This window comes from Ailuropoda melanoleuca, chromosome 14, assembly GCF_002007445.2.
Source record: "Ailuropoda melanoleuca isolate Jingjing chromosome 14, ASM200744v2, whole genome shotgun sequence".
NCBI lineage: Eukaryota > Metazoa > Chordata > Mammalia > Carnivora > Ursidae > Ailuropoda > Ailuropoda melanoleuca.
The window spans coordinates 14,215,162-14,242,249 of NC_048231.1; the positions used below are offsets into that span (position 1 = coordinate 14,215,162).

The 27,088-nt window shown below is 39.3% G+C and overlaps 1 protein-coding gene across 3 annotated transcripts in view; it reads left to right on the forward strand.

The window, feature by feature from the left end:
* PSEN1 (presenilin 1) overlaps nt 1-27,088 on the forward strand; it is a 73,309-nt gene that overhangs the window by 26,606 nt on the left and 19,615 nt on the right. For all 3 annotated transcript variants that reach the window (XM_034643362.1, XM_034643361.1, XM_034643363.1), the window contains exons 4-8: nt 7,962-8,215; nt 11,043-11,184; nt 18,078-18,145; nt 18,720-18,940; nt 23,360-23,458. In XM_034643362.1, the coding sequence (XP_034499253.1) occupies nt 7,962-8,215; nt 11,043-11,184; nt 18,078-18,145; nt 18,720-18,940; nt 23,360-23,458 (784 nt within the window). The remainder of the gene's footprint in view (nt 1-7,961; nt 8,216-11,042; nt 11,185-18,077; nt 18,146-18,719; nt 18,941-23,359; nt 23,459-27,088) is intronic.

Consider the following 27,088-nt stretch of genomic DNA (forward strand, 5'->3'; position numbering starts at 1 on the left):
CAGTCCCAATTATGCTTTCTGGTCTTTTTTTTTTTTTTGAGATGGACTGCTTTAGATATTCAGTAAGTGGAATCATACAACATTTGTCTTTTTGTGACTGACTTATTTCATTTAATATAATGTGCTCAAACTTTCATCCATGTTTTAGCATGTGACAAGATTTTCTTCTCTTTTAAGGCTTAATAATATTCCATTGTACATATGCACCACATTTTTCTCTGTCTGCTGATGGACATTTGTGGTGCTTCTGTTTCTTGGCTCTTGTGAATAATGCTGCAGTGACCATGGGTGTGCAAATATAAATATCTCCTTGAGATACTGCTTTTAATTCTTTTGGATATAAGCCCAGAAGTAGGGGTGCTGGATCATAAGATAATCCTGTTTTTAATCTTTTATCTATAATAGCCATGCTGTTTTACATTCCTACCAGTAGTGCACAAGAATTTCAATTTCTCTGCATCCTCGCTAATCCTTGTTATTTTTTTGATAGTAGCCATCCTCAGGGGTGTAAGATGGTATCTCCTTGTTGTTTTGATTTACATTTCTCTAATGATTAGTGATCTTGAACATCTTTTCATATGCTTATTGGCCTTTTGTATATGTCCTTTGGAGAAGTGTGGGATGGAGCCCCACACTGGGCTCCCTGCTCAGCGGGGAACGTGCTTCTCTCTCTCCCTCTGCTGCTCCCTCTGCTTGTGCTCTCTTGCTCTCTGTCAGATAAATAAATAAAATCTTTTAAAAAAATAAAATGAAATTAAAAATAAAATCAGATTATTTGTTTTTTTGTTATTGTATTGTAGGAATTCTTTATATATTCTGGATATTTACCCTCTTATCAGATACATGATTTACAAAAATTTTCTCCCATTCTGTGGTTTCCTTTTTATTCTGTTGATTGTTTCTCTGATACAAAGACGTTTTAAAATTTGGTATAGTCTCATTTGTCTATTTCTGCTTTTGTTCTTTCATTTCTCTTAGCAAATATTTTGTAGTTTTCAGTGTACAAGTATATTTGGGGCTCCCCAGGATCATGCTCATGTTCAGTGAATAGCAAGAAGAACTGACAGAATTCAGAAAAGCTGTTATACTCATTGGTTATACTCCCTGGCTATAGTTTATTACAGAGAAAGAATATAAATTAAAATTAGCAGATAAACACATTGTAGGGCAGAGTCCAAGAGATGCCAGGCATGAACTTCCAGTTTTTTTCTCCAGCAGAGTCATAGGAACAGTGCTTAATTCTCCCAGAAACATGCACAGAGTGTTGTTGACCAGGAAGCTTACTTGAGCTTTGGTGTCCAGGAGTTTTACTGGGGGCTAGTCCTGTAGACCACAGTTCTCTAGACCCTCCCAAGGTCAAGCAGATACTTTGTGGCCCAAGACCTTCACCATAGATCGCGTTGTTACCAGTGTGGCCCGAAGCCTCATGTAAATAAAAACACTCTTAACAGGCGGGCTATTCCAAGGGCTTAGAGGTTATCTCCCAGGAACCAGGCCAAGTCTTTCTTTGGCATGTGCAGGGCTTGGCCACCCCTGACCTATTGCGTTAATCCCTCACTACACAATAGGCCTTTCACATCTTTTCATCCTTTAGGTCTCAGCTCAGATGTCACTTCCTCAGAAAGGTATTCTCTGGCCACACGATAAAAGTAGTCCCATCCCGCATATTTTTTATTCCATCACCCTGTTACAGTACTATTCCAGCTCTAATTATCTTGTTTATTATCTCTCTCCCCCTGCTTGAAATCAGTTCATGAGAACAGAGACCTTATCTGTCTTTTCGACTGCTGTATCCCTGGCATTCAATTTTTAAAAAATTAATAAGGGTAGTGATTAAACCTAGAAACTAAAAGTACCATAAGCCAGATATGGTTCTAAGTACCATGAGCCAATGGCAAAGGATATGAATACTTAGTTCATAGAAAAAAATCCTCATCTTTTCTAATAATAAAAGAAGTTACGCTGTGTTCGCATATTTAACGTATCAGATTGGTAAAAATTCAAGCATTTCATAGCTTACTTTGTTGATAGGGCTTGTTGAAATAGGAACTCTCCTATACTGCTGAGTCTTTAAACTGGTACAGCCCTTAGGGAGGGTGATTTGGCAATACGTATCAGGATTTTAAATGCGTATGTACTTTGACCCAGTAGTTTCACTTCAGGAAACTTACCCTACAGATAACGCTTTGTACATGTGAAATAACTTACAGGGGGCATTCATTTTAGCAGTGTGTGTAAATGGCAAAAAGTTGGAAGCATGTTTATAGCAGTAATGTCCGCAATAGCCAAAATACGGGAAGACCCAGATGTCCATCCACAGATCAGATGAATGGATGGATAAAGAAGATGCGGGGTGTGTGGTGTGTGTGTGTGTGTGTAATGGAGTGTTACTCTGCCATCAAAAAGAATGAACTTTTGCCAGTTGCAACGATGTGGATGGAACTAGAGGGTATTATACTAGGTGAGATAAGTCAGAGAAAGACAAATACCATATGATTTCACTTGCATGTGGAATTTAAGAAACAAAACAGATGACCATAGGGAAAGGCAAGGAAAAATAAGATGAAAATAGGGAGGCAAACCATAAAAGACACTTAACTCAGGGAAACAAACTGAGGATTGCTGGAGGGGAGGTGGGTAGGGGGATGGGATAATTGGGTGATGGGCATTAAGGAGGGCACTTGATGTAATGAGCACTGCATGTGATATGCAACTGATGAATCACTAAATTCTATCCCTGAAACTGATAATGCAGTACATGTTAACTAAATTGAATTTAATTTAAAAAAAGAAAGAAAAAAGTTGGAAGCAAGTTAAATGTCCATCATTAGGGGATTGGCCTAATAAATTATGATACATTCATACACTGGCTATGTAGCTGGTTTGAAAAGGTTTTTTTCGGGACACCTGGGTGACTCAGTCATTGAGCGTCTGCCTTTGGCTCAGGTCATGATCTCAGGGTCCTGGGATTGAGCCCCACATTGAGCTCCCTGCTCAGTGGGGAACCTGCTTCTCCTCCCTCTGCCTGCTGCTCCTCTGTTCGTGCTTGCTCGCTCACTGGCTCTCTATCAAATAAATAAAATCTTTTTTAAAAAATAAATAATTTAAAAATAAAAAGTTGTTTTTCAAAGAATAAGGATGTACTTTATGTACTGATGTATAAAAAAATCTCTAGGGGCACCTGGGTGGCACAGCGGTTAAGCGTCTGCCTTCGGCTCAGGGCGTGATCCCGGCGTTATGGGATCGAGCCCCACATCAGGCTCCTCCGCTAGGAGCCTGCTTCTTCCTCTCCCACTCCCCCTGCTTGTGTTCCCTCTCTCGCTGGCTGTCTCTATCTCTGTCGAATAAATAAATAAAATCTTTAAAAAAAAAACTCTAAGACACATAGTTAAGCAAAGAAAGCAGAGTATAGGAGAGTGCATTTATTATACTACCATTTGTGTAAAAAAGGGGGAATGAGACTATGTACTTCTATTTGCTTGTATATACATCAAGAAACTTTGCAGAGAACAATGTCAGTGGTAAACTGGGGCATTAGACAACGAAGTAGAGAGTCATGTGGGAGTTTTTTTTTAATGTTATTCCTTGTTATATCTTTGCTTTAGAGTCATGTGAAAATTTTACCTGTTTAAATAAATTGTATTTTAAAGAAATTGAAACATATAGTCAATTTAAAAAATAGTATCCAAAGTACTATAAAGAGAGAGGGTGCATTAAGCAGTGCTCTAGCATCCGATATCAGCTTCAGGGGTGGGGCAGGGTGGGGTTGGCTCATGTTCATTATAAACCAGAACATCCAGTTGAGTACTGTGAATGAACATATTATGCTAGACTTACCCAATTAAACTGTTGATGTAGCCTAATAGGACAGCTGTGGTGCCGTAGAAAGAACACAGATTTCAAAACAAGAGACTTGAATTTGATTCCTGTGTCTCCTGTTTTCTGGCCTTGAGATTTTGGACAAATTGTTTTAATGTTTATCTACCAAAACCTCTCAATATATACAAAGAATAAATGAAATAATGTGAGCGTGCTTTGTAAATTATTAAATACTATATAAAGAGAGCTGTTATTTGTATTTTGGATTATAGTGCACAGTAATCAACCCATTAAGTTGGTCATAATTGTATTGCTGAACATTAGTCACAAACAAAACATTCTTAGCATATGACTTAGTCACCTCCTTCAAAGAAAATAGAAGTATGAATTTCCTCAACTCTGCTCTTCAGCTATCTGTCACACTGTGTCCCTGTCCTCCAGAGCCTACTTTGCCTTCCCACTGGACTTTGGTCACTCCAGTAACTGTGTTCAGCAAAAATTACCTTTCTTAGGTGTATGTATTTCTATCTTTTGTGCTTTGGAATAATTTCCTTTCTGTTCCTCATACGGTTTAAATCTTCATAAATATTTTCTGTGTGAGGTCAAGAAGTTACTTCCTGACCTCCAGACTGAGGTAAAGGGCACCACCAGTTCCTTTGTAAAGCCAACTCTTTTCTCTTCTGTTCCCTTCCACTTATCCCCTACCCTATTCCATGAGTTATCATCTCCCTGTCTTGTATCCTCAGTCTCTTCTGCTGGTCCTGACTCTATGCTTTGACCTGACAAGTATGCCCAAGTCTAACATCCCTAAAATGTTTTCAAATGTGAATCCCTTCTGTTGTCACATCTTTTATTTTTTTTGCTTCAAAGAATGATTGCCTTTAACTTCTCAGTTTCCATTCATTCCCCAGTTCATTATGATTTGTGATCTCATTTCCCTCTTAACTGTTTTACTTTTGTAAAAATATTGGCCAACTTCCCCCTGCTAAATTTAGTGGCTTTTCAGCTCTCACACTGCTTGACTGTTGATGACACCTCTGAAATGTACTCCTTCATCTGCTGTGATGTACTGTTCCTGGGATTTCTTCCCTCTCCCCTATTTTTCTCTTAATCTTTTCGGCTGGTTTTTCTCCTGTCACCTGCTGCTGAAGCTTAGGGGTTATTGACTTCTCTCCTTGATTGTCATCTCACTCTGTTTTTCTTTCCACAGTTGTTGCATTACATAATGGCCAAGTCCATACTGTTCTGCTTTCCATCTATACTCTCTTCCTGAGATTTCATCCATTTCCATAACCTCTACCCCCTTTTTTTTTTAGACCTCTACCCCTTTTTTTTTTTTTTTAGATTTTATCCATTTATTTAACAGAGAGACAGCCAGTGAGAGCGGGAACACAGGCAGGGGGAGTGGGAGAGGAAGAAGCAGGCTCCCAGCGGAGGAGCCTGATGTGGGGCTCCATCCCAGGACTCCAGGACCACGCCCTGAGCCGAAGGCAGATGCTTAAGGACTGAGCCACCCAGGCGCCCCTCCCCCACCTCTACCCTTGGACTTTGCTGACTGGTTGCAGACACCTCACATTCACCTATCTCCCTAATTAAAATAGCTCTCCTCTCCTCCTGTCTGCTCATCTTCTTGTGTTCCCTGCCCTATCAGTGCCATCATCACCTCCCCAGTCCCTTATGCCAGAAACCTCCAGGATCATCCTTGACTCCTTCTTGACCATCACATGTAATTTGCTACAAAGCCCTGTCAGTTCTGCTTCTGTAATATCTTTCTTATACATCTCCTTGATTTCATTGCCACTCAGTCAGGTTTCTTTAAAACAAATTGTAATCTAATGTGTCACTACCTCAACCTTAACAATTTTTATGACTTTTTATTGCCTACAGGACAAAGTCTAAAGTCCCTTGGCATGGCAAATGAGATTTTTTACAACCTATTCCTAACCTTTTTCTGCCACTAGCCCTGACAAACTGTTGCCCAGCCAGTGCAGGAGTATTCACTGGTTTTCTGTGTAGGTCTTGCTTTTTTTTTTTTAAAGATTTTAATTTATTTGACAGAGAGAAAGACAGCCAGTGAGAGAGGGAACACAAGCAGGGGGAGTGGGAGAGGAAGAAGCAGGCCTCCAGCGGAGGAGCCTGATGCGGGGCTGGATCCCAGGGATCCAGGATCACACCCTGAGCGGAAGGCAGACGCTTAACGACTAAGCCACCCAGGCACCACAGGCCTTGCTTTTCAGTTTCACACCTCTGCACCACTGTCACTTCTCTGCTTGGAGTCCATTCACCTTCCACTCACTTTTCTCAGGAATCGTATCTTGATGCTGCCTTTCTGGACCACACAGCATGATCAGTCCTGCAGCACTTCATGTCTCTGATATAATGTTTATCCTGTATTAAAGCTAACATGATCTTCTTAAGAACAGCATCTAGATCTTTTTAGTTTCAGTATTGCCATAGCACAATACCTGGAATATAGAATTTTGCTAATTACGTATGGGATGAATATATTCAAAGTAAAGTAAAAGAGAACTCAGCCCACACTGAATTTGCATAGTTCCCTTGTTTTCTTGTGAACAGCACATCAAGAGGTAGTTAAGAGCTTGATTTCTGTAGTTGGGCATGCCTGGATTCAAACCCTCTCTGTAATGCTTCCTAGCTGTGCCATTTCCCCACCTACAAAGTGGTGATGACCGGGTGGCTGTAAGAATTTAATGTAAAGCATATATCGCAATCTCCAGTACATTGTAATAATTTTAAGCTATTATTGAGAGTGTAATGTATTTTTAATGAATAACAGTAATAGTCATACTCTGTAGTCCAAAATGAGGTAAAAGGGTGGAATGTTCTTACATGATCTTCCTAAGAGAACCTGTTCTTAACCAAACTGATTACATTTTACCAGCAACAGTGACTATCAGTCTGCTTTCCTCTCCTATTCTATACTTATCCAGGAGGAAGAGTGCTGTTCTTTTCCTCCTGTTATCTATTATTTTTATTATTGTTATTAATGTTCTTGAGATTTACTCTCCCCTTTACAAAAAGTTGAGTTTTAGATAGGAACAGTGATCCCAAAAAGGAAGTTAAACTTAAGAGTAAGAAAGGGTAAGGATGAAAGTAGTGTTTGGATTAAGAGACTGAGGAAAGTAGAATCTAAGAAAGGTTCCAGTTTCATTCCGTCATTCGTTAAACATTTATTTTTCCCTCACTCTATACAGGGCAAGGTGGGGATGCCTCTGGCTGGAGGGGCATCAGAATTGTGTAAGCCCTAATTTCTCTCTGTAAAGATTTTTAGAAGTCATCTAAATAATTTTTTGAAATAATTGTAGATTTACATGTGCTTGTAAGAAATAATAGTTCCCTAGTATATCAGTACAAAGATTTGAAGTCTTATCAGTAATGAAGGTGAGTGGTGCCTGGCTGACTCCGTTGGTGGAGCACGTGACTCTTGATCTCAGGGTCATGAGTTCGAGCCCCACGTTGGACATAGGGCCTACTTAAAAAAATTATGAAGGTGAGATAGTTCCTTGTATAACTGGTATGAAACCACAGGTAGAAAGCAGTTCATAATTTTGAAAAAGGTGAGATTGCTGTGCTTACAGCTGTAGCAAATAAGGTTTCATGCAGGTATCAGTTTTTAAGCCAAACCTCAGAGGATGAGTACAGTTGTGTTAGGTTGAGAACAGCAGAGGAGAATGAGGCAAACCAAGAGCTGGGTGAGAGGGAGGACCTGGGTTCCTTCACCGAACAGCGACAAATCATCTAGACATTTGTCTGTTTATTTATTTAAGATTTTTATTCGTCAGAGAGAGAAAGAGCGCACAAGAAGGGGAGCGGCAGGCAGAGGGAGAAGCAGACTCTCCGCTGAGCAGGGAGCCCCATGCAGGACTCGATCCCAGGATGCTGGGATCATGACCTGAGCTGAAGGCAGACGCTTAACTGACTGAGCCACCCAGGCATCCTTCATCTAGACTTTTGCATTGCACACCTCTTGTGAATTGATTCTTTCTTGCCTCGAGTTTTTAGAACTCAAGTAATGATGGGCCTCTTCATAATCACAGGTCTAATATTCCTTTTCTGTTTTTATAGCATACCTTGATTGTACTGAGTCTGACTTCTTGAAAAAGTTTCTCTTGTGCTTTTAGAATGATAATAGAGAACGGCATGAGCATAGCAGCGAAAGGCGGAGACGTGGCAACCCTGAGCCATTATCTAATGGACGACCCCAGGGTAACTCACGGCAGGTGGTGGAACAAGATGAAGAAGAAGATGAAGAGCTGACATTGAAATATGGCGCCAAACATGTGATCATGCTCTTTGTCCCTGTGACTCTCTGTATGGTGGTGGTCGTGGCTACCATTAAATCAGTCAGCTTCTATACCCGGAAGGATGGACAGCTGTATGTATGAGTGTTTTATTATTCTCAAGGCGGGTCTGGCTTTTCTTTGTAGTGTGTCATCATCACTTTGGAGGCCTCTGCTCTGAAGGGGCACAAAGGCTAGAGAGTTCTTCCTCTCTGATAGAGCAGTTGACAGAAAAAGGGGTTATTATTTGATGCTTTAAGCAGAGAAAATGAGAGCTACAGAATTCTATTTCATGTATGGTGTCATTGGTTAAGGCTGAATTTATTTGAAATTGAGCAGGTAAAAAGTTGAATATTAATCTTTTCCACCTCAGGGCCATTGGTCCCATTGTTCTTCTGCTAGAACATTCTTTCCTTTTCTAGATTTGATGGATGAATTTTTTTTTTAATGTACCTGAACTATATTTGCATGCAAAATTATATATAAAGCAAAAATGACAGAAGGACATGTAGAAAATTCACAGTCATGGGGGTGCCTGGCTGGTTCAGTTGTAGAGCATGCACCTCTTGATCTCAGGGTTGTAAGTTCAAGCCCCATGGCAGGTGTAGAGATTACTTAAAATTTTTAAAAATCTTAAAAAACATTTCACAGTCATGACAGATTGCAAAATACCTTTCTCAATAATTGAAAAACAAGCAGACAATAAATCAGTAAGGATAAAGATATAAACAAGAGTGTTACAGGGGCGCCTGGGTGGCACAGCGGTTGGGCGTCTGCCTTCGGCTCAGGGCGTGATCCTGGCGTTGTGGGATCGAGCCCCACATCAGGCTCTTCTGCTATGAGCCTGCTTCTTCCTCTCCCACTCCCCCCTGCTTGTGTTCCCTCTCTCGCTGGCTGTCTCTATCTATGTCGAATAAATAAATAAAATCTTTAAAAAAAAAAAAAAGTGTTACAAAATTTGGCCTAATTGACATGTTTAGAGCATTGCACATAACAATTTCAGAATGCACACTTTTTTCAAGTACACACATAGTTACCAAAACTATATCCATTGATCAAATAAGAAATTACAATGAAAATTAGAAAACATTTTTAAGTGGTATTGGAAACATATCAAAGTTTGTGGATTGCAGTTAAAGCTTTATGTAGAGGAAAATTTGTCACTTAATAGTAAAGGAAGACTGAAAATCAATTTATGATGGATGAATTCTTATCATCCTTCTCATCTTTGCTTAAATGTTAAGTCCTCAAAGGTAATTTCCCTGATCCTTGTAACAGAATTAGGTCCTTCCTGATACTCTTTCTCATAGCAACCTGTTCTTTTTCACTTGTCACAATATGCAAATATATTGTTTTTTTACATTATTTAAAGCCTGGTTTCCTTCTATACCGGAAGGCCTATGAGGGCAAATTGTTTCTATGGCTAGTTATGTAATAAATGCTCAGCAAAAAAAAGTTGCTAAGTGAAAGGATGAAGAATTCACGTAAGTTGGCATTCTCTAGACTCTTGGGGGGGTTGTTGTGTAGATTCTCTGGTGCTGTTGGTATGAGCCCTTTGCCTTCAGGAAAAATGCTTTAATTCGGATTCACCTAGTTTTGTCTCTGGGACCCTGTAGGGCCCCTGTAGAGCTCAGAATTTTAAATGAATTTTGGAATTTGAATTAGCAAACTGTGTGGTGTTCTAAAAGCCAAGCTTTTAACCTTTTTGGGAGAAGGGCTAAGGGCAGGAGTTGGAGATAGCAGTCAAAAGAGAGTGGGGAATATTATCTGTATCACTTTGAGTTAGTTTTGGCCATATATTATAGAACAGCGTTAGCAAGCCGTAGTCCACAGGACAGATCTGCCTGCCACCACCTATTTTTGTAAATAAAGTTTTATTGGAACATAATCATGTTAATTCATTTATATATTGTCTATGGCTGCCTTCATACTACAGTGGCAGAGTTCAGTGGTTACAACAGAGAGCATATGACACACAGAACTTAAAATATGTACTCTTTAGTCCTTAACAGAAAGTTTCCTGTCCTGTTATAGGAAATCAAAACAACTGGTTTAAATGGTATACATATTTTATCTCTCTCCCAGAGAGTGGTACAGGATGGTCAGTCCAGATTGGTAGTATGACTTCACATTCCTCAAGGACTCAGGCTCCTTCTTTCCTTTTTCTTTGGCTTCTGTCCTTTAGGTTATTCAAGGTTCCTTATTGGTACTGGAGCCCCAGGCTTCAATTCAGACGACAGAAAGCAGGAAATAGTGGGGAGAAAGGGACCTAAGACTTATCTCTCAGCAGAATTAACACCTTTCTTAGAAGTTCCACACATCACATCCGCTTAAAACTCATTGGCCATACTTTGTCTCATGGCCACACCTAACTGTAAGGGAGTCAGAAATAAAGTCTTTTAGTTGGGAGCACTGGAACCTGGAATAAAAGTATGTATATGTGAATGAGAAACCAAGGGGAAGATGGGTATGTAACGTTATATCAAAACAACTCCAGTTGCAGCCATCTTATAGGTGAAAAAAAGTAATTGTAAGCCGTTATATAAGCCACCTTCCTTTGACAAGTACTTGTAGTTTAGGTAGTTTATGTGTACAATCCAGTTCTTTAAACAAATCACTAATAAGCTGTGGAGAAAGAACATTTGATGAGTAACTATTTCAATATAAAGATCCACTAGATGGAGCCAGTGTCTGCCTCACAGAAGTCCACCTCTCCACATTTTAGATCTCGCCTTTTATTTTGAAGCACTTATTTTAGAGTATAGCTAATTTTCTTAGCTAAAATTCTTGGCTAGATTGCTGAGCTGGAAAAAAAGTCATAAGATAATCAGTTAAATCAAGGAAACAAAACTGGTGTTGGAGAGGGGTGTGGTTTGAGATATCCATTAAGACTTTGGGCTTTTGTATTTTCTTTTATTATAGAATCTATACCCCATTCACGGAAGACACGGAGACCGTAGGGCAGAGAGCCCTGCACTCTATTCTGAATGCTGCTATCATGATCAGCGTCATTGTTGTCATGACTATTCTCCTGGTGGTTCTGTATAAATACAGGTGCTACAAGGTGAGTGTGAGATATGGAGCTTTGCTTTCCACTGTGTTCTTTTTTGTGATTGGGTTTTCCTGTCATATACCTTACTTGGTCTAGTAGAGAAAAGGGCCTGATGTTCTAGAACTGATTTAATTTTTAGTTTATTCCCCCTTATTGTAGAACATTTAAAAAACACAAAAAGATATAAATGAAAAACAAATATTTTCGTATCATATCACATTCTAAATGGTTTTAACATTTTGATTTGCAGTATACTTAGGACATTCCAGGTTATATCCTAAGACCTCTGTGAATTCCCTCATTAACAAATAGTACTATAGGATATAATTGTCCCTATAAAGTAATATAACTTAAAAAATTCAGATTTTCCTGAGTGTAGACCACTAGAACCTTCTTTAGACACTGGTGTTAAACTCATTGGTGACTGGTTATATTCCCATTTCTACATTGGGAGCCATCTATTCCCTTACTGTCTTTCCTGCAGTAGTACTAGTTCTTTCTTTGGGAAATAAGGGCAGGGGAGATTGTGTAGGAAAGACAGAGGTCCAACCCTCGCAGCCTCTGCTCCCTTAGCTCACCCTCTAGCTAAGGGATTCACTCTTGAATTTTAGCCACCTGTCACGTATTTCAGATGCATGCCTCAGAGAAATCACGAATTATTACAAGTCATGAGACTTAAGGGTCTTTCTCAAATAGAAGAAATAAATGATAACTTTCCAAGTATTGAAGTCTACTCTATTTCCTTCTAGTACTTATTTCTATATATGTTTTAACATGGTTAAAATAAAATGTATAGTATGTGTCCTTTCTATTTATTTATTTATTTATTTATTTATTCGACAGAGATAGAGACAGCCAGCGAGAGAGGGAACACAAGCAGGGGGAGTGGGAGAGGAAGAAGCAGGCTCATAGCGGAGGAGCCTGATGTGGGGCTCGATCCCATAACGCCGGGATCACGCCCTGAGCCGAAGGCAGACGCTTAACCGCTATGCCACCCAGGCACTCCTGTATGTGTCCTTTCTTAACTTTTACTTTGGCATAAGCATTTTTCCATATTTAAATTCTCAGAAAATATGTCTGAGAATACGACATTCTCAGAAAATATGTCTGGGGGCACCTGGGTGGCTCAGCCATTAGGCGTCTGCCTTCTGCTCGGTTCATGATTCCAGGGTCCTGGGATCGAGCCCCACAACAGGCTCCCTGCTTGGCGGGAACCCTGCTTCTCCCTCTCACACTCCCCTTGCTTGTGTCCTCTCTCGCTGTCTCTCTATATGTCTGAGGCTGCGTAACGTTTGACTCAATGAGTGTATTATAATTTACTTACCCTGATTTCCCTGACGTTGGACATTTAAGTCATTTCCATTTTTTTACTATTCTAGAAAACAACGAATGCTTTTATGGAGCTTTTTCAATTTTTCCTCAAATTATTTCCTTAGGGTAAAATCCTAGACACAGAGGGGCGCCTGGGTGGCACAGCGGTTGGGCATCTGCCTTCGGCTCAGGGCGTGATCCCGGCGTTGTGGGATCGAGCCCCACATCAGGCTCTTCTGCTATGAGCCTGCTTCTTCCTCTCCCACTCCCCCTGCTTGTGTTCCCTCTCTCACTGGCTGTCTCTATCTCTGTCAAATAAATAAATAAAATCTTTTAAAAAAAAAATCCTAGACACAGAATTTATGGGGCAAATTACCTACATTTTAAAATTTTTATTTTATTTATTCATTTGAGAGAGAGTGCAAGAGAGTGAGAGAGAGCATGAGTGGTGGGGAGGGGCAGAGGGAGAGACAGAAACAGACTCCCCGCTAAGCAGGGAGCCCACCATGGGACTTGATCCTAGGATCCTGGGATGATGACCTCAGCTAAAGGCAGATGCTTAACCCACTGAGCCACCTAGGTGCCCCTATCTACATATTTTTAATTATCATGGTGTGCAAAATTCCTTTTTTTCAAAATGGTAGTATCAGTTTGTACTTACACTAGTAGTGAATGAGACTGTCTTACCCTACCTTTACAAGCACTGAATTTTTGAAATTCTGTGCTAATTTCTATACGTGAAACAAAATGCCTTAATTTTACATTTGGTTAATTACTAGTAAGATCGAATACCATTCCAGTGTTTACGAACTCAAAAATTATAGTTTAACCTTGCTTGTTGAACATCTGAGTGGGTGGAAGTGTTAACCCAAGTGATGATCATGGGCAGTCTGACATTAGCAGGTGGAAAAGATTTAAGACAGAGGTGTCTGTGGTGATGGGAAGTAGTCATCAATACTCAGAAAACCAAAGAGCAAATGATATAAACCCATGCTGCAAAGCATTCTCCTCCCCCTGCTTCAATATCCTCATGACAGTTACTTTTTCTGTATATACGTGTTTACCTGCTAGTTCTGTTTCTCTGCTTTATTGGACTCACTTTATGACTCTTTTTTTTTTTTAAATATTTTATTTATTTATTTGAGAGAGAGCGTACAAGTGGGGAGAGGGGCAGAGAAATAGACTCCCCACTGGGCAGGGAGCCCGATGCAGGGCTCAATCCCAGGGCCCTTGGATCATGACGTGACCCGAAGGCAGATGCTTAACCGACTGAGCCACCCAGTTGCCCCTAACTTTGTGACTCTTATCTGGGTTATATTCTACTTTCGTTCTTCACATTTTATGGGGAGTCTGTATTGTGTTTAGGGTCATATCCACACCTGCACACCTTAGGGATGGGCCCATAAGTTCATACCAGTTTTAAAAGTTTGCTTTTTTTTTTTTTTTAAGATTTTATTTATTTATTTGACGGAGATAGAGACAGCCAGCGAGAAAGGGAACACAAGCAGGGGGAGTGGGAGAGGAAGAAGCAGGCTTAGCAGAGGAGCCCGACGTGGGGCTCGATCCCATAACGCCGGGATCACGCCCTGAGCTGAAGGCAGACGCTTAACCGCTGTGCCACCCAGGCGCCCCAAAAGTTTGCTTTCTTGAGCTTCCTTTCTGTGATCTCCCTGGTACTTTTTGGTTCTTTTGGACATCCCTGTTCCATTCCTCCAGCCAGAAAGCTGGTTTTATTTTACCACTGACAGGGCCAAGAAGTGGTAGGACAGAAAGAGAAATAAAGCCAGTGCCATCTGCCCCACTTTCTGGGAACTACAGCTCCTCCAGTTAGAGAGGAAGCTTCCCCTCCCTCTGAATTTTAGGGTCCTGCAACCCTCAATAACCACCCCCACAGGATTGTTTGAGAGCTGGGTGTGAGAGAATGGTGAAAGGAAAAAAGCCAAAAGGTGAGATTTTTGCATTCTCTTTTGATGTTAGGAGACCTCTTTCTTGTTGCTTATCCAGAACTAGGCTTCTCCTAGAGCTCTCACTAGCTTGCTAATGCCCATTCGGGGTTGCATTGAGTTCTGATGGAGGAGGGTAGTACTGGAGTGGAAAACGTGATACACTCACTTCTAATTCCCAGCCCACCTGACTCTGTTCACTTGTCAGAGGCCTCGCCTAGCAGCTGCATGCATTCTGTCCAGCTTTTATGGTTGCATTCGGCAGGAGAGACAGGGTAGATGTGCTTTCACTCCATGGCACCTCAAACCTGTCTCGATATATTTTGGTCAGTTTTGTGGATCTTTTAGTTACATCTCATTTTAGACAGTCTAAAAAGGGTTTATTTTCAGCCACAGTCCCACATTTATTTGTTCATTTGTGTTGTTTTGTTTTTTAACGTTAAGTTCAAGTCTTAGCAGGCACAACCAATTCTATACGAACAAGTTGTTTACTTTGATTCCTAGTGTAAAATAAAAGGAGCTTTTGAGTCAGAAATTCAGAAACTTGCCAGGACCTGTTTAGAAATAAACCTGGAGGATTTGTTATGTCAGTGGTTGGTTGTGCAATGTCTATGAGAAGCACAAGAAGCTAAAAGACCAGACAGACAAACTTGAAAAAGGTAGAAACTGAAAAGGCAGTTAATTATTACATATCACAGTTATAGATGAAACTATAACTTATTAAAGCCACATGATTTCTGGCCTGGACATTTCAGGGTTTAGAGGAGATGCTTGCTGTTCTGTACTGAAGCAGGGCTCTTTTCTTTCAGAGCCTTTAGCACAGGAAAGCTGAACTAGGGATTTTTGCAAGATGAGAAAAAAGCCTGTTTTACCACCTGATGTTCTAGAAAAAGGGGAAGTGCTATTTAGTCATCATCAGAAGAGGCTTTGAACTCAGGTAATAATTCGGAAAATCATAACATCAGTGACCAAAAACCATTATTACAGTCAGAGGGCATTTAATATCTTTACAATATGAAGAGCACTAATAAATCATTCAGAAAATTATGAACATGAACATTATAGAACATTAGAGCATGTAGCTCTTGATCTCAGGGTTGTAAGTTTGAGCCCCACATTGGGTGTAGACATTACATTAAAAAATAAAATCTTTAAAAAAAAAAAAGAAAATTACGAACATCTTAATAAATTTTTAAAAACCAAGCCAGAGGAATTACAAAGGAAATATAGATGGCCAGGAGAGAGACAGAGACAGAGAGATGTGTATGTATATTTCCTCAATGGTAAAAACAGAAGTATATTAAAATAACAACATATTTCACCTATTGACTTGGTGAAGATTAATAGTCTTTTTTTGTAAAGTCACTAAACCAATATATATCAAGTCAGTAATTAGAAAAAGTTTGTACGTTTTGATTCTATAATTTTGCTTTCATGATATATCCAAAAGAATCTGAAATGCAGAAAAATATTTGCATGCGAGGAAAGAAAGATGAGAATTTCTAGTATTCAGTATTTACTTTGGCCTTTAAGTCAAAGCTTAATACGGAGTACCAGTGTACATCTCCCACTTTGTAAAACTGTTCTGTTTTGTAATATTTTATATATTTTAGTTTTGTGACTTGGATTATCTCTGAAGCTGAGTCTTGTGAGCACGACGGGGTGGGACGCACACGGGGAGTTCCTTTCTGCTTCAGCTTAATTGGGTTTTTGCAGATAAAGATAGAGTAAGGGCTCCCTTTAGGTTATTTTGCTAAAGTTGAATATTTTGAGAGGGAAATGTACAAGTGTCTTCAATTTACTTTTATATGTATTAAGAATAAAAAAGAGTTGGATAGAAATGCTACAAAGCAAGTACAGCAAAATGTGAATGGTAGCTGTAAAATTCTTTACACTTTGCTGTGTATTTGAAAAAAATTTGCTTAAAGATTTTTTTTATTTGAGAGAACGAGAGAGAGAAGGAGAGAGAGAAAGAGCATGAGCAGGGGAGTAGGGGCAGAGGGAAAGGGAGACACGGAACTCGATCCCAGGACCCCAGGACCATGACCTGAGCCGAAGGCAGACATTTAACCAACTGAGGCACCCAGGCAACCCTTGAAAATTTTTATAATAAATTATTAGGGGAAATTTTTGTGGAAGAACACTAGAAAGTAAGTTTTTTGTATTCACATAGTCAATTTAGAATATTCGAATGTCCAAAGAATACCAGCTTCCATGTAAAGGCATTCTTTTAACCTTTTCCCAAATTGTACCATTTTATGAAGTTGTTTTAAAGAAAAAGAGACAGGAATAATTTTTAAGAAATCTTTTCTTTCAAAGGAATTAATAATTACAGATCACCTTGGTTGATCAGAACAGAACCACAAGAGAAAATTAACATACATTTTAATCACAACTAGATTTTGACAGCTTAGAGCCTGATTATTGGAACAACTGGATCTGGGAGGTGGGTGTGGGGGTGGTTTTTTTTGTTTGTTTTTAATGAAGACAAAACAATATTCCTGTTAAGAGAAGGTGTCTAGGGGGTGCCTGGGTGGTTCAGTCTGTTTAAGTGTCTGCCTTCGGCTCAAGTCATGATCCCAGGGTCATGGAATTGAGCCCCACATCGGGTTCCCTGCTCAGTGGGGCGCCTGCTTCTCCCTCTCCGTCTGCACCTCCCCCTCTTGTGCTCTCTCTGTCAAATAAATAAAATCTTTAAAAAAAAAAAAAAGATGATGTTTGGAAAAGTCGTTGGTTAAATAACCCCTTCTGCCATTAAATAGTAAACTTCATTGAAAGATTAAAGCATATACTGGGTGTATCCACCTCAAAATAATTTCAGTTTTGGTTAGAAATTACTTGACAATTTTTTGTGCTTCTCTATTCTGTTCTTAAAAACCCCAGGCTCCCTGAGTTGTATAGTATTTTCCCAGATACACCCATTACATAAAATTACCATTTAAAATGTTCATCTTGTGTAACAGATTGCAAAAGTCAAATCTGATTCTCTCTCTCATATTCATAAGCTGTACTTGAGTAATAGTGACTAACATTTACATAGCACTGTATGAATTCTGCATGATAAGGATGGACTGACTTATAGTGTTCCAAAGAATTTTTAATATTACTACTTATTAATGAACCATATAAAATAAACATAGAAAATGTTATTATATTTACTGAAATTTTAGATTCTGAATATGATTTTATCAAATGCTATATAACTTAAAAGTCCTATTTTTTAAATACAGTTAATGTATATATACATAAGTCACTTAGCTGATTTTCAGTTTCATTGAATTTTATTCAATTTATTTCTCTTTATTTCAGAAATGCCACAAAATTTTTCCATTGAAAATATTGCTTCTTTAAAGTTTAAATGTTGACTGTTGGCTCTGTTTATAATTTATTTTAGGATGCATTATTTAAAAAATTTCACATATTTCTAAAGGAACAAGGGTCTGTATATGTCTTACTGAATTTTCTGTTTTCTGAGTAGTTTGGTACCAAAGAGTTCCACTATAAGTATGCACTGATCCCGAAGTCAGCTTGAGTACTGCCATTTGAAAAAAATAACATATACAGAAGTAATATATTATTTTTGAAGTAAGAAATTTGCCTTTCTTTAGGGTACGGGATCTGTTAATTATATTGAAATGCTTTCTTTTCTAGGTCATTCATGCCTGGCTTATTATTTCATCTCTGTTGTTGCTGTTCTTTTTCTCATTCATTTACTTGGGGTAAGTGGTATTTGACCTGTTTTTCAGAAACTAACTCTGTTTGAGCTGTATAACTGTCGCTTAAAGCCATGTACTTTGTTGATGAAATACTCTTAAATTATGATTATTTCCATATATAGTTTGTACTTGGTGTGTTTAAGACTGGTTAGTATTATAAAATATATTTTTTTTTCATGGCTGCACTAAATTTTATTTTATGAAAATAGCACCATACGTCCTAGCTATAAAATTTATTGTGGATGTTTAATTTTTCTAATTTCAGATATTTTAAACTAGGATTTCTTTCCGTTGTGGCATTTTAAGTGGTATATGGCCTTTTTTTAGTTTTTGTACTTAATTTTAAAGCTGTGATCTATGATACTGGTTTCCCATTTATGAATGATACAGAGTTTTCTGTTAAAGTAAGCTTAACTTGAGGGAAAAAGTGAATTTAAAAAAAGTTAAATAAGATATAAGATATGGTAAAAATATGAAGGTAGGATATGAATATCTGAGGGAACCATAGCTCTAAACAATGTTTTGATGAAAATTACTGTACATAAATATTTTTAGATTTCTGTTTAATTTTTTTCAGGGAAGTGTTTAAAACCTACAATGTTGCCATGGACTACATTACTGTTGCACTCCTGATCTGGAATTTTGGTGTGGTGGGAATGATTGCCATTCACTGGAAAGGACCTCTGCGACTCCAGCAGGCATATCTCATTATGATCAGTGCCCTCATGGCCCTGGTATTTATCAAGTACCTTCCAGAATGGACAGCGTGGCTCATCTTGGCTGTGATTTCAGTATATGGTAAAACTCAAGACTGACATTTTGTTCATCACAGAAGTACCTCACTGGTGTGTTTCCCTTCCTTTTCCAGTTATCTTGACTTAGGAAAGTGATAACAGTTACATCCTATAGCTCTTCAGTAAATAATTAATTAGCTATAGTATATTTTTCATATAAAGATTTCCATGTTTTTGAGGTTAAGTTCTTTAAATATATTTTCTGACTGCCCCCCAGTTTAAGCTAGTGATGGATTAGTGGAAGGATCCATAGACTTCCAGTCAGAAGACTTAGATTTAAATCCTGTCTCCACCACCAACAGTCTTTGTGACACTAACAAAGGGCCTCAGACTCTTTGAGCTTTAGTTTCCTCATTTGGAAAATGGCCACAGTGCTTCCCAGAGTTGTAAGAGTTCACAACCTATGTTGAAAAGCACTAGCAGAGTGCTTCATACACATAAAATGCTCAATCAGTTTTTAAATCAAAATTAGGACACCTTCTTTTTATAAGGCAACTTGGGTAGAATTATTCTTTTAAAAATAAAATTTATTTGGGCAGCATGAGATTCAGATTCACTAACAGCCAGTGGACATGGGTTCCAAACAGTCACAGTGTATCCTTGCTGTGAATGACACAAGCAGCCGTGTAAGTGTGTGCTCTGTGGCTGTCACCCTGCGTGAAAGCCAAAAAGAGATCCACATTCACAGGTCAGTATGTGGTCTCTATGTTATAATTTTATCCCTGTTCAAATGCTTATTAAAATGTCAGGTGACCTGTAGTAGGAATCCTCATCACCCCCACTTGATTAATGAAGAAAAAGTCCATGGAAATAGAATTAAATTGGTTCTGTTCTCATATTTGAGCAAACAGTCCTAGAATTACAGTCATGTACTCTCTGTGTCTTCCATTAAGACCTTAGGTGATACAGCCCTCGATGGTTTGCAGAGTCCTCATTTATTTTTTGCATCACTTTTTCTGGCCAACTCTGGCCCCCATCCAGTCAGCAACTGGTAAATACTTTGCAGTCAGAGGTTTTACTAACATGTTCTTCTGTTCAGTGCCTTTTTCAACAGCTGCAGTTTGCCTTCGCCTTCGGAGGGACACACTGTATCTTTACCTGGCTGCTCGTGAAATTCATCCGCAGCCCTACGATTGCATACAGTTTTTGTTGGCTAGATCTTAACCACATCTAGGGTTCTCCAGGAGCGCAGATAGAGTGTCACATCGACGACACTATCCTCTGAAGAGATTCATTTGACATATTCATTGGAGATGTACAAATATTCCCACAGGAGCTCAAAAAAAGGGGGTAGACATTTGCCTGTACATAGTACAAGGCTTTGCCCCCCCCCAGTTGAATTCCTGAAAATTATTTAGTAAGCTAGGGGCTTCTGTATCTCTGACACTGTCAAGAAATAGCAACAGAGCCTCCTGCATCCACCATGTTAAAGCAAGCGCAGTATCTTTTAGGCCTTTTTGGGATCTGGAGGCAACATATTCCTCATTTACGAATTTTACTTAAGCCTATTTATACTGTTAAAATTTGGCCCATCTTGAATTGGGGCCCTGTACAATAAAGGGCTCTAGAATCTGTCCAAATTGTAAGAGAACAGTCACTTCCGTTCATGTCCCCTCCAGAGAATCATTCACTGTAAAAGCTATAGCAACCTCCTCTCACATCTGAAATCTCTGGGCCACCCATGATGATCAGAAGTTGCCTTTGGATTCTGGTGTGAGAAACTGCCCTCCTCAGTCCCATGCTGTACACTGTTAGGGAGGCAGTTGGAGAGTGCATACTGAGCTGTCCTAGAAACACGGTCTCACAGGCCCTGAACCTGTGAAGCTCCACATCCTTCTGTGGGTCATGGAGGCAGCATTCTACAAGCTCAGGCCAGCCACCAGGGCCTCCCTGCGAATGTTACCTACAGGATAGAGTTAAGTCTGGGTCTTCTGGAGTATCACATGTACAAGAGAGGTGGCCTCTTCGGTCCTCGGTCTCTTGCTGTTGACAGGGTACTAGAGGAGCTCACCCCTCTCTTGGACCTGTGGCTACCTGGGGAGCCCTGTGGAATCAAATGAGTGAACAGCAGTGGGAGTTCGTATGCCTTATGGACAGCATCAGAATTACATGGGATGAAGCTTCCTGAAGAGCTCCTTCTTTTCATTACCAAATCCAGACATCCTTGATTCAAAGAGTGGGATCCAGGGGTCAGCAAAATTAAATGAACGTTAGCTAGTCATCTTATCCTAGCCAACAGTTGGCTCTGTCTGTGCATTTTTACAGACTCTTGGGCCGTTGCCATGATTTAGTCATCTGGTTCCGCCAATAATAGCAACAGCAATTACTTATCCAAGGTTTTCCTCTTTGAGGAAGAAGACTACGAGACTCTCTGGCCTCACAGATACTCAAAATATATATCAAAGTTACACATGTCTCTGTACATACTAAAGGCACAGTACAGGCCTCACTTTATCCACTGTGGACTTCCAGACATTGTTAATAGTGCCCATCTCACCTGTAAAAATATACAATGCTGGGCTCTTGAACAAGAGTTTCCGTGGGACTTTCACCATCCCTACCAGCCTCGGGCTACAGACCTCACAGAGCACCATTGTGACATACTCAAGCAAGTTAAAATTTAATTAAATGGAACATGACATATTTCTATCATCAGTCAGACATCAGAGGTGAATTATAATAGTCTGGTTCTATTTTTTTATGTTCAAAAACAAAAAACCGTGTGCCAGTTCTGGAGACAGCCATGTCTGGTTCAAATCCAGGCTCCTCTCCTATCATTTATTGGCTGTGTGACTCTAGCACAATGATCAACCCCTTTAAGTCTTAGTTATTGTGAAGATTAAATGAAAAAATACATATAATACACTTACAACAGTATCAATAAATGTTAGTTATTTTTTAAAATACATAATCCTGTAAAGTAATCAGTGCAGTAATTCCTGTTTTACTGCTAACAGACCTGAAGTTTAGAGAGGTGAAGTATTTGCCCAAGCTTACACTGTTTGATCTAGAATCTGAATCGCAAGTCCAGTATTCTTTCTACTACATTACAGTATTTCTCCCATCAACACTCTTTCTTCCATGGGTGACACAAATGATTATTTCTCCAAACCTTGGAGTTCCTTTAAAGTAAGAGACTTCTTTGTCCACTACTCAGAGTAGTGATTCTCAAGTCCCTTTTTACAATGTGTGAAGATTTTTTAATTTGTCACACATGTTCTAAAATTTTTTAAACAAAATTCACTTTCATTCCTCTAAAAATAAGGGAGTTTATCATTTAGCGCTTCTATTAGGGGCGGTATGTCATCAAACCAAGATAGTTACAGACATGCAGCTTCAAACAGTTTGAAAATCTCCTTATCTCAGAGGGTGGCAAATCTCCCTTTTCTCATCCAAAACAAATCAAAATGGAAGAGTTAGAGCGGAGAATTCTTTGTGTGTGCATTTTATTATATTAGTGGTAGTCAATGTAGTATTCAAGGAGACATGACCACTTGCAGGTGTGAGGTTTTTTTTTTGCTTAAATGCATCTAAATGATGGTGTTGTCAACACAAGCTGTGAAGTCTTCCTTCACAAATTTAGCTACACCTGTTTTAATATTTTTAAATGCTTGAAATTTTCTGTACTCTATATTCTGAATTTTTATGGCACAGAAAATGTAAGAAAAATTGCAGTTGATGGAAAGAGATGGTGGTAGAATCAAGAACAGTTTAGGCAAATTGCTTCTGTTCTGAGTTGCTGTTTTTGTAGAATAAGCCACTTTTCAGCACCACATGCATTCTAAGACCTGGTATTGTGAAGTGCTTTTGACAGAAGTACAAAAGAAATACTAAAGATTTTTGTGCAGAGATTTATTTTGTTTTGTTTAAATTTACTGTCCTTTAATTCAAGTACATTCCCTACGCAGTTACATACGCTATTTTTAAAAACAAGGGGGAATGAGTCTCTGTTACTCTGCTTCTCATATTTTGAAAAATTCAGTCATCCCCTTTATTAAATAAAAAACTTGTTGTAAAGTTTCCATCTGTGGCTCATAGATACGGTTTGTTCAGAAATGGCTTGTCTTTGTTTCTCCTTATTGGAAATGGACAACTGCTCTAGAATAGTTCTGTCTTGTCATTATCTCTGCCTCTTTTCTTCAAACTGAGAAGACTTATTCCTGGAACTCTGTGATGATGCACTGTAAACTAACCAAATAGGCAAAACTAAAGCGAAATTTACACAGATCTTCTGTGTAGTTTCATGCATTTTGTTTAGGTTGTTTTTCCCCCACCAGTTTACCTGCTGTTTATTTCATATTCATTCAACATTTTCCTTTGTAAACAAGACATTAGCCCTTTTCCCTCGGTTAGTTCCTCCCTAACACGCCCATTTGTAAGTTTGGCCAATACATTTTTCCATATTTTTTTTTTCTCCTTCTAGATTTAGTGGCTGTTTTGTGTCCAAAAGGCCCACTTCGTATGCTGGTTGAAACAGCTCAGGAGAGAAATGAAACTCTCTTTCCAGCTCTTATTTACTCCTGTAAGTACTTTGGAATGATGTTAAATTAGTACTCAGCTTAGAATTTATAGGAACTCAAACACATGCAATTATAGTTATTATCATGATGATTTTTCTCATCCTGAATGCATAACATTAAGAGAACTTCTACATATCCTTGTTTCCTTGCAAACTAGTGTCAGGGGCACCTGGATGGCTCAGTCGGTTAAGCGGCTGCCTTCAGCTCAGGTCATGATCTCAGAGTCCTGGGATCAAGCCCCATGTCAGGCTTCCTGCTCAGCGGAGAGCCTGCTTCTCCCTCTCCCTCTGCCTGCTGCTCTACCTACTTGTGCTCTCTCTGTAGCTCTCTGCCAAATAAATAAATAAAATCTTAAAAAAAAAAAAAAGAGGTGCAGAATTGAAAGTGTAGCAGTGGTAGTTGAAACTTTGGGAGCGGATGAGTGGTTCAACAAGAGTAGATGAGAAGAGGATGTCAAGGAGAGAACTTTGTCAATTCCTGTGTTTAGAGAGTGAGAAAATGAAGAGACAACAACAGTAAAGGGAAGAGAAGAAAATTGGGATAGTCGGGATTTTTCACTTAACAATATCAGGACATGTTTTCCATGTCAGCATGGGAAGTGGCTGCATAGTATTCTATATAGATACTCAGAAAAGGGTGTCCTTGTTGATAGCCCTTTAGATCATTTCCATTTCTTTTCTTTTTCATTTTTCTTTTTTTTATTTTAAAGATTTTATTTATTTATTATTAGAGAGAGACAGACAGCGAGACAGGGAACACAAGCAGGGGGAGTGGGAGAGGAAAAAGCAGGCTCCCAGCGGAGGAGCCTGATGTGGGGCTCGGTCCCAGAATGCTGGGATCACGCCCTGAGCCGAAGGCAGACGCCTAACGACTGCGCCACCCAGGCGCCCCGTTTCCATTTCTTTTCTATCACAAACAGTGCTTGCTGAGATCATCCGTCTTTGTGAAATTTTTTGTATGATACATTTTTTAAAAACGGAATTACTAAGTCAAAGCATGTATGCTTTTAAATTTTGATGGACCCAGATTGCCTCCTAAAAAAGGCTGTACCAGTTTGTATTTCCTTTAGTAGTGTGAGGTGCCAGTTTCCTTACACCTATTCAATATTACGTGTGTGTGAAACTGAGAGGCAAAAATAACCTTGTTTTATTTTCATCTTGGCTTATTAACTAATTACTCTTAGTGATTATTTGTACTTTTTTTCATGTTTTTCTTAGCTATATACTTATATTTCTTGTTTTGTGACTGGGATATGATATTCTTTTCCATATTTTCAAAATTTTTAATTACTCAAGTAATATATTAATGTATTATGCTGGGAAAAAATTAAATATTGTAGATAAAGCTAAATTTCACTATAACTGTCATCCCTAATCTTAATACACTACCAAGCAGTTATCCCTGTTATGAGTTTGATATATCTTTTGTAGACTGTGGGGGGGGGGTTGCTATTTTTCTATTGGGTTATTGGAAAAACAGAGTTTCAAAAAGGAAGAAACATCACATGCTCTAAAAGAAGCCAAAGATGAGGACTAAGTAAACCATATAGAATTTGGTGCCTTGGACGTGTTCAGTGACATTCGAGAGAACAGTTCCAGTAGAGTGGTAGGGCCAGAAGCAGTGCATCAAAGGGAGGACCGTGTGTCTGTGTTTTGCTGTTGCTGGTAGTGGAAATTACTGTGTGGGCAGAGAATGGGTGGTGAAGGAGGAGAGGTACAGTAAACATCACCTGCTACAGAGATTCCTGTCACACAGGCAGAGCAGTGGTGACCTGAGGTGAGAGCAGGCCTGAGGAAAGGTGTTTCCAGGAGAAAGGGATCTAATTGTGTTTCTAACGGTGAGGGGAAGGAGCCAGTGGAGAAAGCCTTTGAAGAGACGGGCGAGAAGGAATGATTAATGGAGCAAGGTTATCAACAAAGCAGGTAGAAATTGCTCTGAGAGTTCAGGAAGAAGAATTAGAACAGGGAAAGACTTGGAAGGAAGGAAAAGGAAGACAGAAAAGCAAAAGGTAGTGAGACATAGTGAAAGAGAGAGGTGAAGTAGGGAGCATGTGGTAGTTGACCTTCATCTTTCTTGTGAACTCAGTGTGATATCATCTGGGGGAAGTGGAGAAGCAAGGACTGTGGTTGTATGTGGAGAAGTCTGGTCAGATGTTAGAAAACTCATTGTCTGGAATGCAAGGATCTTTGTTTTTCTCTCTTTCCAATATAAATTTATTATCATGTGCTTCCTGTGTTTTTTGGCAGAAAAGAGCAGGTGAAGTTTTGAACATCAACATTTTCTTCTTAACATTTGGGTGTGAGCTTCTTATGTGTTATTCCTAGAAATTAAAATCAACTATGTATTTTATATTTGTGCATACACAATGTTCTGCCAAATATTGATAGTGAATGTTGGGTGGAAGTAACTGAAGTAGCCGTCAAAGGGAACACTTTCAAATAATTATGGTACATTCATACAATGGATAATTGTATAGCCATTAGAAAGAATGAGGTAGCTCTGTATATGTCCAATTGTTTTTTTAATGTTAAAGATTATATAGTAAATAAAGCAAGATTTAGGGGTGCCTGGGTGGCTCAGTACTTAAACATCTGCCTTTGATTTAGGTCTTGATCTCAGGGTCGTGGTATCAAGCCCTGCGTCGGGCTCCCTGCTCAACAGGAAGTCTGCTTCTCCCTCTCCCTCTCCCAGCCCCCCCCCCACCTGTGTACTCTCTCTCTCTCTCAAATAAATAAAGTCTTTTAAAAAAAGAAGAAGAAAGCAAGATTTAAAACAGTAATGCGATATCCTATGGGAGGAAGGGAGGTATGTTTGGATGTCTGTGTATATAAAATCCTGATACATCTTAAGAACTGACAAAAGGCTAATAGTGTTTACCACTGCGAAGTGGGATTTAGAGATTGAGGTAAATTTTATATTTTTCTTTATACCTTTCTCTACTTGTAGAGTTTTAATTGTACTTCGTGTTTATTTTTTTAAAGATTTTTAAAAATTTATTTGAGAGAGCACAAGTTGGGGACAGAGGGAGAGGGAGAAGCAGCCTCCCTGCTGAGCAGGGAGCCCAATGCAGGGCTTGATCCCAGGACCTCAAGATATGCCTTGAGTAGAAGGCAGATGCTTAACCAACTGAGCCACCCAGGCGTCCCTGTACTTTGTGTTTTTTTAAAAAACTTAATTGTGGATGTCAAAGTGGAGGGATTGTGAGTTTTTAAATTATTCTTTGTGTTTTCATAATTTTATATTGTTTTACTGTAATGTCTACTGTTATTGTCACAATAATGTGGTGTAACAAATCACCTTAAAACTAAGTGCCTTAAAAATAGTCGTTTATCCCCCCCCCCCCACAATGTCTGCAGGTCATTTGACTCAGTTGATCTGACTTGGCTGTGGTAGCTTTGCTGTGTGTGTTCCCTAGACATGTACTTATTGGGTAGAGGAACAAGAGAGCAGCAGCATGGCCTTAGGCTGGCTAGTAACATGCTGTCATCTCTGCCACATGCCATTGCTTGAAGCAAACCACATAGTTGAGGCCTTCTTCCCCTCCCCCCACCCTCAGGAAGAGAAGGAAAACTACATTCCATTCACAGTGACACCATGGCAGGCATGTGGGTGCAGGAGGGCTGAAGAATTAG